The following is a 14,724-nucleotide window of genomic DNA, read 5'->3' on the forward strand; positions in this document are numbered from 1 at the left end:
AGAGAGCAGGGCTACCAGCGGGGACAGTGCGGGAGTGGTGTCAGGTAAGTGTTTGAGGCGATAAGGGAGATGCAGACACCACTGTGGATTAATAAGTATGGGGGGCAGATTTGGACAGCAACATTGTCAGTCTGGGGAGAGGGGAGTGTTAGAAGTACTAGAAGATTTAAATATAGTAAATGCAGCTGAACTCCAGCTAATACCTTATAAGACATTACAACAAACTTTTTTTTGCGATGAACATTTTACATAAATTAATGAAAAAGTGACCATTGTAAGCAGCCCTGTCAGCGTTAAATGGTTTGTCTCATCCCTGTAACTGCAAGAAAAGAGGGTGAGACTTTGAATAAAGCACATGGCTGCGACTGGGCAAAATGATCAAAATAAAATGTATTTATTGATTCATATATATCTGTGTGTCAAAATACAATACAGTAATACATGATAAAAATGGTTTGCCTCCCATTAAAAATTAATATATATATATATATATATATATATATATATATATAAAAAAACATGCGTATTGTATCATGTCACAGTACAATCGTGAATAGTTAGATGAGTACGTAACCTGTAGGCCAGGGGTGCCCATCCTTTTGAAGAGCGAGGGCCACTTAAGCGAATTGGTAACCGGTCGCGGGCCACAATGCGAGCAGAGCAGTCGGATGACAGGTCCATGCAGAGTGGACACGGGCACAGCCCACTCTACTTTATGGGTCCTCCGATCCGATTCACCCTAATGGAAGGGGATTGATCGTCTGTTTTTTTTTTGTTTTTTAGGTAGGCAGATGTAAAAGGACACAAATCTGTTTACATCTGCCATTTCATAGAGGTGAATGGGGGGTTTGACTGAGTTGGACCGATTGTGTGAAAGGGGCCTTTCACACTAATGCAGCGCAGTGCAGTCTTTCCTGCGGGTTAGCTACACTTTGCCATATACTTCTATTATATCCTGCAGGTGTGCTGCACTTTCTGAAAGCTCACCAAACCCGCAGGTAATAACAGAAGTCTATGGCTCAGTGCAGGTAACCTGAGGGTGCACTGCACCTGCTGATCAGTTTGAAAGCAGCCCAGTAACCACTGGGCAGATATGCCCATATATACACTGCAATTTTAGTAATAAACTGTCCTTTAATAACAGTCTTCCATTCAGGTATTGCCTGCTGGGGCTGTCCCCGGCACATTGCATTTGACATCACTCCGCCTGTGGCAAGAGACGGCGCTATACAGGAAGCATCAGCTTATACAGCTCTGCTCCACAGCTGCTTGCTTTGCCGGCTTCATTAACAACACAGATGCTCTGGGATGGCGGGTCTGCAACCCATGATCTGGGCTTGCCAATCTGCCATCCCACAGAAGGAGGTCGCAGGCCACATCAGAGGGCTCCGCGGGCCACATGTGGCCCCCGGGCCACTGGTTGGGCACCCCTGCCGTAGGCTCTCTAATCTACATGGATCATAATTTATTTAAAAAATGACATAATAGCGAAAAATTCATATATAGGAGCTTGTAAACACATGATTGATTTAACACGGCATCTAATCCACTTCCTCAGGAGCGGGCGCGTGGTGTATATAAAACAGCTGTTTGTTGACAATGTGATACTGGGAGCCCACTGGGGGCATCATCTCCGAGAGCTGTGGCAATGTAGTCTGTAAAGCAACCCAACCAAAGCATCATACAAGATGGGCAATATCCATGAATGAATGAATGAATGAAATACTTGTATAGCGCACAATGCGAACTGAATAGCCTCCATAAAAGTGTGATCCCAAAATAGTGACCGGGGGTAGTATCAACACCATCTCTAGAGGACATCTTATGTGGAAACGGGAACCAAGATCCGAAAGGTAGTGTATAGTGTCCAAGAGGAGAAAAACCAACCAGAATTATTATTTTTCTCTCCTCTTGGACACTATACACTTCCTTCTGGTTTCCTATGTTTCTACATAAGAGATGCCTTCTAGAAATGGTGTTGATACTACCCCTGGTCACTATTTGAGGATCACACTCATGGATATTGCCTATCTTGGATGATGCTATGGTTGGGTTACTGTCATGGACTATATTGCCACAGCTCCTGGAGATGATGCTCCCAGTATCACATCATCAACAGCTGTTTTATATACACCACGCACCTGCTCCGGAGAAAGTAGAGTAGATCTGCGAAACGCGTAGATATTTTGGGATGTTGTGTTAAATCAATCATGTTTCCAAGCTCCTATATATGAATTTTTCGCTATTGTGCCATTTTTATCTAAACTATGATCCATGTAGATTAGAGAGCCTACAGGTTACATACTCATCTAACTATTCACGATTGTGCAGTTTTTGCAATATGTGTGTATGTATGTATGTGTATATATATATATATATATATATATATATATATATATATATATATTCAATAGGAGACCAACCATTTTTATCATGTATTACTGTATTGTATTTTGACACACATAGATATAAATCAATGAATGCATTTTATATTGACCATTTTACCCAGTCGCAGCCTCGTTCTTCATTCTAAGTCCCACCCTCTTTTCTTTCTCACATAGACAGGGGTGGAGGCACATGGCCTCCGGTCATTGCTTCATATAAAGTCCCAAACCCCCCCCCCCCCTTTTTTTTTTTTACTGTAACTGCAGGAGAGCTTTTCTGTTAACAGACTTACTAGCTAGATCACCAGGTGACTGATTTCCTTTTTTTAGGCTTTCTTTTCCCTAACACAGCCATCGCATATATGAATTGGCCAGCTGCGATCTAATAAATGTTTGCTTTTGGGTTTAATACTGCTTTAAGATTTGAAAAAAAAACTTTTGCCCTTAAAACCACTTTAAGGCCCATTTCATATAGGCAATCTTATCAGGTCTGCCTGTTAGTTTTTCAGGCAGACCTATTTAGAAGCTCCATGATAGCCTGTGGGCAGTTGAATGTACCGTATATACTCGAGTATAAGCCGAGATTTTCAGCCTCTTTTTTGAGGCTGAAAGTGCCCCCCTCGGCTTATACTCGAGTCATCGCTGTCTGCCCGCTCGATCAGCGTGTCGAGCAGACAGACAGCGGCCATTCTATGATTCAAAAGCCGCGCCTCCGGCTCCGCCTTCGCCTGTGATAGGCGGAACACTGAAATTCCCAGCAGCCTGTGTTCCGCCTATCACGGGCATCGTCTCATCCTCGTACTACGGACGAGGATGATACGACGTCCGTGATAGGCGGAACACAGGCTGCTGGGAAATTCAGTGTTCCGCCTATCACAGGCGAAGGAGGAGGCGCGGCTTTTGAATTTTACAATGGCCGCCGACGAAGAGGGCACGGGACGGAGGCAAGGCAAGGCACGGCACGGGACGGGACGGGACGAAGGCAAGGCACGACACGGGACGGAGGCTCGGGACACAGGTAGGCTGGACACACACACACACACACACACACACACACACACACACACACACACACGGATGGAGACACACACACACGGATGGATGGATGGATGGAGACACACACACACACAGGGATGGATGGATACACACACACACAGGGATGGATGGATGGAGACACACACACACAGGGATGGATGGATGGATGGATGGAGACACACACACACAGGGATGGATGGATGGAGACACACACACACAGGGATGGATGGATGGATGGACACACACACACACAGGGATGGATGGACGGACACACAGGGATGGACGGACACACAGGGATGGACGGACACACACACAGGGATGGACAGGCATGTCTCACCCTCGGCTTATACACGAGTCAATAAGTTTGCCAGTTTTTTTGGGGGTAAATTGGGGGCCTCGGCTTATATTCGGGTCGGCCTATACTCGAGTATATACGGTAAATGGACGAAAGTCAAGATTACCTTCGAAGTCTGACCAGGGCCAAAAAAAGGAAAGGGTTTGTATCTTTTTATTTTTTTTTGGACCTAAACATGGGAGGTCAGAGAGGTGTCTGGAAAGTTCTGGATGTTACATGCCACAAAACCAGGTTTGGAGAATGAAATAGAGGTCACTTTTGTGATATCTGTGTCCAAAAATGATCACGGATTCCCTGCTGCATGAACTGGTCACAGAATATTAAACCACATTTAACATTTATACACTCATGAACAGTCACACATTTGATAATATATTTAAATAAGTCATTGTTAAGAGAATTTTACAGGTTCTTGCAGGAATAGCTAATATTTGTAAAAATCTCACATCACTAGTTAAGCTTGGCAACACCACATGCTTGCAGACTGAATGCTATTAAAATGTCCCAAACAACAATACTTGGAAAGTTACAGTTTTACGAAAGCTTGGAGACTAATAAAAAGAATAAGCAGATCTTACTTGTATCTGTGTCAGTTCTTTAAATGTCTCTTCTAGATGTTCTTTGAACTTCTGCAGTTCCTGTTCTTGTCTCTGCTGCTGCTTTTGAGTCTCTTCTTTCTGCCGGGCAGCCTCTTGCTGCTGAAACTAGAAGTTTAAAAATGTAAAGAAACATTTTTTTCTAGTACACAAAGTGTACTTTTAACCTTAAAAAAATAAAAATATGTTTTTCTTTCTCTTTTGTTGAGGGACACAGGAATTCAGAGACTTTTGAATTATATGGCCACCTACAGAAGGATTAGACACTGTAAACAGCATGCCTCAGTTTCTTTATTTGTACATCACAGGATACAGGATAGTACGTTGTTTGGCTACTGGGTTATTCTCCACCTTCCCGCCACCTACATGACCCTTCCTACTCAGAACTTTGCCTTAACTGTTATTTTTTTTTTTTTCCTAATGTCAAACAGTGATGTACCCATCTCTCTTTACTCTACTGCTCTTAACAATATTAAACAACCATTATGCAATTATAGGTTGTGGTAATATATACCTCTTGTATTGTAATTTTCATAATTCATATGTTTTTTAAATTTTTGTAAAAATTTAACGTTTACATTTTTAATATAAACTTTTGTTACTCTTATGCCTTGAAAGTCCCATTGTAGAGAGGGGGAAACCATTATTTCTAATTGGAACACAATGCTAATTCTAGTGTAACTAACAGTAAAGTGGCAATATTTGAACAGACACCATGACCACAGATCAAAAGTGTCCTCTTCTTTGTGCTCGACCCCGTACTTTGAACAGAAGACCTTGCTCTTTATCATCCAGGGACATTTCCCAGTACAGGGCCCTTTGGAAATGCTATCTTATGCCCCATACACACTATCAGTTTTTCTGCTGAGTTTTTCCTTCAGATATACCAAAACCATATAATTGAGGTCAAACCTTAGGAATTTCAATTTGTATGCAATCAGGCAGGCCCTTGCACTACATGGTTTTGGTAAATCTGAAGGAAAAAGTCAGCAGAAAATCTGATAGTGTGTATGGGGCTTTTGGGATATAGAGTATTGTACACTTTACCTGCTTGTTCCTCTCTTTCTGCTCTGATACACTCATGGCTTGGCTCTTCAATCTCTCTTTGAACATAGCTTGGCGTTTCCTGGCTTCTACGCGTTGAGATTTCTGCGCTCGGGATCTTTCCTGCTGTTGCTGATTCTTTAGTTCTTCCAGCAAGATGCTTTGGTAATGTTTCAGCCGCTCCATTTCCTGACAGGTTTATATTGTTAGTCATATTGTTAGGAGTAAATTTTTTTCCCCACATACTGCTTTAGAAAACATTAACATACAAAAAGATGAACTGAAGGCAAATGGCTGTACACACAGTTAAAGTAGACAAATGTGAATTTTTTCAACTACCAAAGAATTTGTCAGGGCTCAGCTCTGAGAAAACGGTTGCGCCCCAAAATGCGTCAGTTTGCCAGTACCATGGCATCACTTGTTTCATCACGTGCTTCCTGCACCAGAGTGTGCTTCAAGTTTTTAATGCTTTCCTATCTTTGGGGGTATCCATTTGCTTATGACTTTGTTCCAAATAATAAATCTCAGGTAATGCACTAGGCGCTTGCACCCTCCTGTATGTTTTTTTAATTTTATTTATTTTTTTATAATTTGTATTAGATTATCCCATCTGAGGAGGGCTATATTAGTGAAGCATTCCTGACAGATGTCATCCTTACTATACTTCTTGTCTTTGGCAAATTTATGAGCTCTGGAAGTGACTGTATGTGGTCATCAACCCTGTCCTCAGAGCCCGCTAACAGGCCAAGTTTGCAGGATAACTGAAATACATCACAGGTGATTTCATTTGCTTCTCAGTGATTGTAGTATTCTAGTCTGCATCTCCACAAGGTAATACATAAAACCCGGGCCTGTTGGTGGACCCTTAGGACAGGGTCGATGACCACTGTTTTAAAGGATTGTCAGCCCTGTCTTATCTGACTGGTTCATAGACATTGGGGGTTATTTACAAAAGACAAATCCACTTTGCACTACAAGTGCAAAGTTCACTTGGAAGTGTAGTCGCTGTAAATCTGAGGGGTAGATCTGGAATGAGGGGAAGCTCTGCTGATTTTATCATTCAATGCAAATACCATACCATACCTGACTGATGTCACTGCATGCTGGAAATCACAGAAGTAGACACCACTATGCCATTGATCTCCATTTGCTTCTGGGTCCTGTGCTGAGAGGCCTGCTTGTTGTATTCTGAACACAGGAGGTTGGCCACTTAGAATAGGTGCCATTCAGAGAATGCTTTGCATTTTCTGAATGGCTGCAAAGCATTCCCTGATTGGACAAGGCAGAGAGACCTTGTAAAAATCAAAATGCAATCTTCATTATCAAAATTTGCTTCATAAACAAACTATATGTACTAATATCATCTCGTAATGGTTTTCGATACTCCCTACATGCTCTTACCTTCTCATGCCTTTTGCGTAGCTGTTGCCTCTGCAGAGTGTTTTGTTCAACCACCTGGTGATGGAAAAGCTGATACTTCTCCTGTAGATGGCGTTCCTCCAGTCTCAGAATGACAGACTCACGAGCTGTCAAGGACATGAAAAAAAAATCTCACTTTAAAGTTAAAAACAATGTCACTAAGAACAGAAAACCTTCTATATTGCCTGGACTACATTTTTTTATTTTTTGCAAAACCTTAACTGATTCTAATATGGGTATTTCCGTAATCTGGTTGAGTGCCTTTACTAATATCTTTCAAAATCATTCTAAAATGAGGATGAAACTACCAAAGCACTTAAGCTAATAACATTGCTAGGGATGCCTCCTAACTTGTGCTGCTTTGGGATGACAAAAATAATTAATGAATAATTTGAAAGAGTGCTAAGCTAATACTCTGTAGTTATCCTAAAGGGAGGCGTATAAGCATTTTGGTTTCATGGGCTTTGAGACTTATTGGTACCTGCACTGTATAGGATTATTACTCTTTATGACAAAAAGATGAATTATGATATGAAACAACTTTTTTTTTGTGTTTCATTGTAACCCAAAAGACCTTGGGATGCAACATCCAACTTGTACAATAATGGGCAAAACTGAGAAAATAATGCACATCTCAATGACTAGCACATAAAGTTGAGAGGACTGTTAGCCAGAAACATTTACATTCATTAAACATTTTTTAACATTTTTTTTTTCTTAAAACCTAATTTTGTAATTGGTGCAGGCTTAAAGTGGATGTAAACCTGAAATATTTTTTTTTTGATGTCATAATGTAGAGTAGAAGATTTCCTATCATTTTAATCCAGTCTTGCCACAAAGAGTCAATCCATCTCTGAGCAATCCTCTTTTATTGTTCAGTCAGATAAATCTTGACAAACAGAAAAACTTTGTCAAATCCTCCCCCTTGCTGCGAGTGACAGGTAATTTACATATCTTGTGCACTAGCCTAAGAGAAATGCATTATTTTTTTAATTCCCTCCCACTCCTTTCTTCTGCTGCTCTGCCAGAATTGGATGTTCCCCACCTCAGCATGATTGGGCATGCTGAAGTCACGTGGTTACTTTCCCGTCTTTTCACTGGATGTTAGAGATCATAGCAGAAGTTCAGTGCAAGAAATACAAAGGAGAATATGCATATTGACAAGGGGAGTGTAGAGGTGGGCGGGGAGTCTACTGCATCACGACTCCACCCACCGAGCTCCAGACAACAGACACACCCACAGAATATGCAGTTTTTCGGGTCTCATAGCAGACAGAGGGGAGACATTTGACAGGTAAAGATACATGCAGGAGGCAGTAGTTTAGAAAGGATGATATTGAGTTTACATCCACTTTAATATCTTTGTAAAACTTCAAATATGTCAAATGTTTTTATTTGTTACCATAGCCAAAAGAAAGGATGTTTTTAAGGTCAGGGTTTTAATAAGGATGGATACATGGAATCAGCAAGTACTAGGGGCAATTCTGTAGTGTCATTGGAAGATCTTGAATTGCAATGGAGTATCTTTCACTGGGTGATCTAGCTTATATTTGGTTGTACTCTGACAGTACTGAGAGGCAGAGGCGTAGCTTGAAGCTTGTGGGCCCCGGTGCAAAAGTTGACCTGCCCCCCCCCCCCTCTACCACCCATCACTTCCACTGTGTGTGTAGATACACCCACCACACGCCAAGATACTCAAAGTAGCTTAAGAGTTTTGAGTTCCCAGAGTTCCTCATTACATTAGAGGACAGGGATTCCCCCTGGAGAATCAGAGGACAGGGACCTCTGCAAGGTCATCTGGCAGAGCTCCTTTCCCATTCCAGCACTGTAAACAGCTCCTTCTCTACCCCCCCCCCCCCCCACAATACACAGGACTGAAATTACATTCCTTTACACACAGTCTACCAGCCTTCAAAGGGTGTATCTGGCTTTTATGTTGCCGCTTTAACCTGTGAAATCCCCTGGTCGGGGTGGCAGTGTAGTTGCAGTAGGCATATACACCCTATGCAGATCATAGCTGGCTGGCTGTGTCGTAAAGGAATGTGCTTTCAGCCCTGCGGAGCAGTATAGAGTGCTGTACTGGGAAGGAAGCTCAGCAGCGGAGCATAGTATACAGGGTGGAGGGGGCAGTCAGGGGGCTTTGGGGGGGGCAACTTAAATCTGGGGGGGGGGGTAAAGCGAAATCTGGAGCCTGCAGCCCCTCAGGAGGTGTTAAGGGATTTGTTTTAGCAATTTCTGAAGGTTTCTCTGTCAGTGTTGGCAGGTGTTGGGGAAGGTCACCTCCCGGAGGTGCATGTCTTTTCCCCAATTGTCAGTGAAGTGGGATAAGCAGACATCCCCGGGTGGGGGGGGGGGGGGGGGTACAGATGATCCCAGCTAGAAGACACTGAGTGGTGTCTTACCTCACCAGTGACATTGGTCCCATTGTGGCTACATGACGGCACTCTCTTCCTCTTAACTCTGTTACCATTCCATGTTGCCAGCACACAGAACTGACACTTCCCCATCCTGGGCTGTTCTCACCCCGTGCTCCTCTCCATTCTGGAAATTGCTCACAGCTTCTCCCCAGCCAATGAGAACAGAGGGGTGGGGACTGTGGAAGGCAAAGTGGAAGCCCAGTACTGGAGCGTGCCTGTGAGGCCCTAGGGTATGTCGGAGCCGGACTTTGTGGAGGATATGATAATATGACAGGGAAGCTGCAGGGGCCCCTTGGAGCTAGGAGCAGGGTTGCGATTGTGACCTCTGCAACCCCTTATGCTACACCAATGCTGAGAAGGTTGACTATATGAATGAAGTCTCACAGAAAGAACAGAATATATTCCAATAATACTTTGCTAAAACTGAACTGCTTTTCGGGTTCCCCAAGGGCTAAATGAACATTTAACGTGTAAGGGCAACCCCACTGCAAGGGAGGATTTTGACTTTCCTTGGAGTACAGTTTTAAGCTGGAAGTAAATAGGCAGATACTCTGGCCAAACTGATGGAGGAGAACATGGCTTCATATCACAAGGAGTACAAAAAAAGACAAGAAAGAGGTTAAGACACTTTAAAAACATTGTCAAAGATTGTTGAACATATTGCATGATCTGCTTTAACGGAAGCTGTGAGGATAGAAAAATGGGGCTGACTTGTTAATAAGGCTGGGTTCACACTGCAGCGGTGATGAGATCGGATGTGATTCGCACTGCAGTGCAAATCACATCCGATCTCTGTGCGATGCGAGTTCAGCCATACAGATAGTATGGCTGAAAATTCGCATCGCATCCGGCCCAAACTTGCACAGGACCCTTTTTGGGTGTTCACACCATGCGATCCGATTCCTGTCCGAGTTTGCAGATCGCACTGCGATATGCGAACTGATCTGGGGGTGTCATTAACGTTTCACTGACACTCCCAGCAGTTCGCATAGGGCAGTGTGAACTGCTGCCGGGAGGCATGCGATGCGGGAACCCGCAGCGGATTCGCAGCGTTCCCGCATCGCTGCAGTGTGAACCCAGCCTAATGAAGGTGCAAGCTCTCCGGCTCTGGTTACAGTGGAGAAGATTTACTAAAACTGGTGCACGCTCAATCTGGTGCAGCTGTGCATAGTAACCAATCAGCTTTTAACTTCAACTTGCTCAATTAGGCTTTCACAATAAAATCTGGAAGCAGGGACACAGGGAATTCTAATAATTTAAAATAGGGAGGGATCAAAACTTCCATCAGGTTTTTCTATTGCTGTACCAACTGGTCTATATAAAGTCTCCCTAAAAGAGACAAATACACCACTAAAACATTTTTTTTACTATAGAAGGTACGCATAATGAGTATCATCTGATTTTAATTTATGTAGAGATTTTGTAAATAATGAAGAGATTTTCTCTCACTTCTTTCAATGTGAAGGGTGTCAGACAGTACAGGAAAAGAGGACAAAGTTATCCAACAAGAACAACAATGTAAACCTAAAGAGAAAAGGAATAGATTGTAAGTGTGCCACTCGTGGTAAAGGGGTAATGCTAAAGAAAGGATCAAACCCCTTATATCCCTAAGCCCTTGTAAACATGGTCGGACATTCTGACAACCAAATCCGTTGGATTTTGTCCGAAACTGTTGCATAGACACGGTCGGACAAAGTTGTCGGAAAATCAGATTGTACATAACGTGATGACGTTATTTTGTTACGATGGGACTACGTTGAGGCTAGTAGCCAATAGCTTTGGTCTAGGAATTTGATCTGAGCATGCGTGGCACTTTGTCCGTCGGAGTAGGCTACACATGATCGGAGTATGTCCGATCGGAGCATTTTGTCGGAAAATTTTACCGGCAAGTTGGAAAAGTTGGTCCGTCGGATATTCCGACGGAAACAGTCTGATGGAGACCACACACAGTCGGAATATCCGACAAAACGGTCCAATAGGACACATTCCGTCACAATTTCCGACCGTGTGTACAAGGGCTAATAGTTATAGCTAAAGCCTCGTACACATGATCAGATTTTCGGACGACCGTTCATCCATTTTTTGTTGCATGCTAGTCTCATGTCGAACGTGAAGAGGTTATTCACCATACGAAAATTCTCATAGGACAGAATACAACTTAGAAATGACATCAGGTGTTGAATAGTTTTGTATGTGTTCTTTCGTTTCTGAGCATGAGTAGTCTTGCTCTTGCATTTTTTTTTGTACAAAAACCATACTGATTAAACGAAAATTGGACTTAGGCCGCGTACACACGCGCGGACTGTTCGCCCAACTTTGTCCGTCCAACAGTTTCAGCAAACAGTCCGCTCAAAATTAGCATGGACGGACATGGCCACACACGACGAACGAACAGTTTGCTGAAACCGTGCGCGATGACGTGAACGGCACGTACGACGGGACGCAAAATACGACGTCCTATACACTGCATTATAGCTTTCGGCGTGAAAATCCTTTCTGAGCATGCGCGCAACTTTGTTTGACGAACAAGCCTACACACGAGCGGGCTGTTCGCTGAAACAAGGTTTCAGCGGACAGTTTTTCGGAAATTCCGAAAAACCTTGTCCGTCCAACTGTCCGCTGAAACTGTCCGCTGAAAGCCCACACACGAGCGGACTGTCCGCCCAAACACTGTTCAGCGGACAAAGTTGGGCGAACAGTCCGCCCGTGTGTACGCGGCCTTAGAGTTCACGCATGACAAAAATGTTATAGTCTGCACATCCAGCTTTTGCCAGATCAAAAACCGGAATCGGCTGTCAAAAGCACCATACTAACTATCCGAAAATCGGCAGATCGTTCGTCCGACTAAATTTTACATCCGATTTTCGTATTGTGTGTACAGGCCTTTAGTTTACAGAGATTAATGTGTTGAGGGGAATCTGAATTCCCTTCATCAAGAGGATGAATCAGAACTGAGGCTTATATGCGTATAAATTTGTTTAAACGCGTGTGAAAAAAGAGAAGTCAATTATAAATTGCCAGCAATCCTGCTGGGCTTTTGTAGCATTCCGTATAATTAAATTACAACAATAAAAACCTAATAATCATATTAGTCTATTAGGTTTTGCTTGTACAACATCTTTTATGTTATCAGGGTTATTCAGGATGATTGAAAATGTAACCCCTACTTTTGAACCCCTACAGTCCAGTTAGAAGCGAGGATCTGAGTTGTATTTATTAAATGGTATTCCTTTACAGTTAATTCAAGCATAGGAAATACTACCAACTATCAGTATACATAACAGACAACAGAAAATACAGATCTTCAGGGACCCTTGAAGTCAAGTTTTGATCAAATGACTGTAGACCTAATAGCAATGGATTTACTAACTCTGGAAACCCATCCTGGAATACAACACACTTCTAACCGAATACATAAAAGTATGAGAGTTCCACATCTTTGGGCCAGTTTTTCACACTTACCACTTTTGAGGCTGTGAATTTTGCCGAGGTTCTCTCTCTCAATACTCATGACCTTTTTCTTGTGTTCATTGACCACTTTTTGTAGTGTTGCGTTCAACTCCTGCTGCTGCTCTAAAAAGAGCATCTCCTAGTGAGAGAACAGTTGTTTTTTGGTCATCTCACAAACTCACTGACAATTCTAACAAGCCTAATGCCCTTCATAATATTAGATAATAATATTAGAGAAGAGTTCAAATTAGCCAGTTGATCATGTGTCAAAGGCAACAAAACCCCTTTTTTTAAACAAAACCTAGGCAGTTCATATTCCACTTGCATACATATGTGGGGTAATTGTGCTGCCAGATGCATCCAGGTTCATATTACAGGTTTTATGTTTTAGTGTCTCCCCCCCCCCCCATTATGTGCATCTTCTATAGCTAGATTCAACTGTATTAAATTGGATTCTACTTCTGTATCTTCTGAGTTAAGCTGCCTGCTGATCTTGACAGGACAACAAGCCACTTTGCTGTACAGATTGTGATTAAAGCGGTTGTAAACCGCTGATTGTTTGTTTTTCTTATCTGCAAGGTAAAGACATGATGTGCTAGTGTGCATCGCATACTAGCACATTATGTGAAACTTACCTGCAAACGAAGCATTCCAGTGATACAATGTCATCGCTGGAGGCTTTTTTCATCTTCACCCATCTTGCTTCCGGGTTCACGGACTTCAGCTCTGTGAGTAGCCGGAGCCGGGATGATGTCACTCCCGCGCAAGCGTGGGAGCCACTGTTCACAGCACAGGGCGCTGAAGGAATGGCACGGCTGGCCGTGATGTCACTGGCTGCATGTACAGTAAATACCTAATAAAAAGTGCATGTTTAGGAGATATTTGCACTACCTATAGGTAAGCCTTATTATAGGCTTACCTATAGGTAAAATTTAAATATTGACATTTACTTCCACTTTAACCACTTGACATCCGCGCTATGAGCACGGATGTGAATTCCAGGATCGGCCTCCCCTGTGCGTGCCCTATAGGGCAAGCATGAAGAGCGCTGTGATCACCGAGTCACTGAGACTCGGGTGATCACTGATCCGAGTAAGGGGTCAGTCCCGGCCCCTTACCATGTAATCAGCTATCAGCCAATAACAGCTGATCACATGATCAAAACAAAAGCTTGGCGATCGCTTTTTTGTTCTCCTCATGCTGACAGCGGATCACCAGCTCATATTAAAGGGACATCGGTCCGAAACGGAAAAGCCAATTATGCCTCATTATATGCCATATGAAAGTGCCCACAAGTGCCACCTATCAATGCCCACAAGTGGTGCCAATCAGTGCCACCTAGAAGTGCTGCCTATCAGTGTAACCAGTCAGTGCCCATCACTGCCACCTATCGGTGCCCATCATTGCTGCCTCATCAGCGTACATCAATGACGGACAAAAATTACCTATTTTAAAATTTTAGAACGAAATAAAAAATTTTTAAAAAACTTTTGTTTTTTTAAATGTGGTCTTTTTACATTTTTTTAACAAAAAAAAAAAATGCACAGGTGATCAAATACCACCAAAAGCAAGCTCTATTTGGGGGGAAAAATTATAAAAATGTAATTTGGGTACAGGGTTGTATGACTGTGCAATTGTCATTCAAAATGCATCAGCGCTGAAAGCTGAAAATTGGTCTGGATAGGAGGGGGGTTTAAGTGCCCAGTAAGCAAGTAGTTAAATACAACCAAAATGCCCAGGTAGACGGGAAGAGGGTTATCAACTAAAGCAGGGAGATTTCACAGTTAGATTACCAAAACATTTAAGAAGTGATCGTCTCAGTCCACCGAGCCCTACCTTTAACTACAATTTCACCCAGTAGACCTACTTTTTAGTGACACTACCACTGTAAACTATAGAATACTTATTACCTACACCACAGTTTGTGCCTAAAGAAGGTGGTAATAGAAAAAACCTTGGATCACCTATCTGACAGGGATAGCCTCATCAGATCTGGGGCTAACCTCTTTGTGCCCCAGGAGAGG

The 14,724-nt window shown here is 42.8% G+C and overlaps 1 protein-coding gene across 3 annotated transcripts in view; it reads right to left on the bottom strand.

Moving 5' to 3' along the window:
- LOC143960710 (uncharacterized) overlaps nucleotides 1-14,724 on the bottom strand; it is a 142,564-nt gene that overhangs the window by 23,780 nt on the left and 104,060 nt on the right. For 2 of the 3 annotated variants that reach the window (XM_077469537.1, XM_077469535.1), the window contains exons 13-16: nucleotides 12,713-12,839; nucleotides 6,816-6,940; nucleotides 5,418-5,603; nucleotides 4,353-4,478 (exon numbers count right to left, since the gene is read on the bottom strand). In XM_077469537.1, coding sequence (XP_077325663.1) covers nucleotides 4,353-4,478; nucleotides 5,418-5,603; nucleotides 6,816-6,940; nucleotides 12,713-12,839 — 564 coding nt within the window. Of the gene's footprint in view, nucleotides 1-4,352; nucleotides 4,479-5,417; nucleotides 5,604-6,815; nucleotides 6,941-12,712; nucleotides 12,840-14,724 lie in introns of those variants that run through there. The other variant, XR_013270363.1, reaches the window with a different exon arrangement.

Source organism: Lithobates pipiens, unplaced genomic scaffold (genome assembly GCF_037356315.1).
Source record: "Lithobates pipiens isolate NorthernLeopardFrog02 unplaced genomic scaffold, aLitPip1_a1.2 Scaffold_8, whole genome shotgun sequence".
Lineage (NCBI taxonomy): Eukaryota > Metazoa > Chordata > Amphibia > Anura > Ranidae > Lithobates > Lithobates pipiens.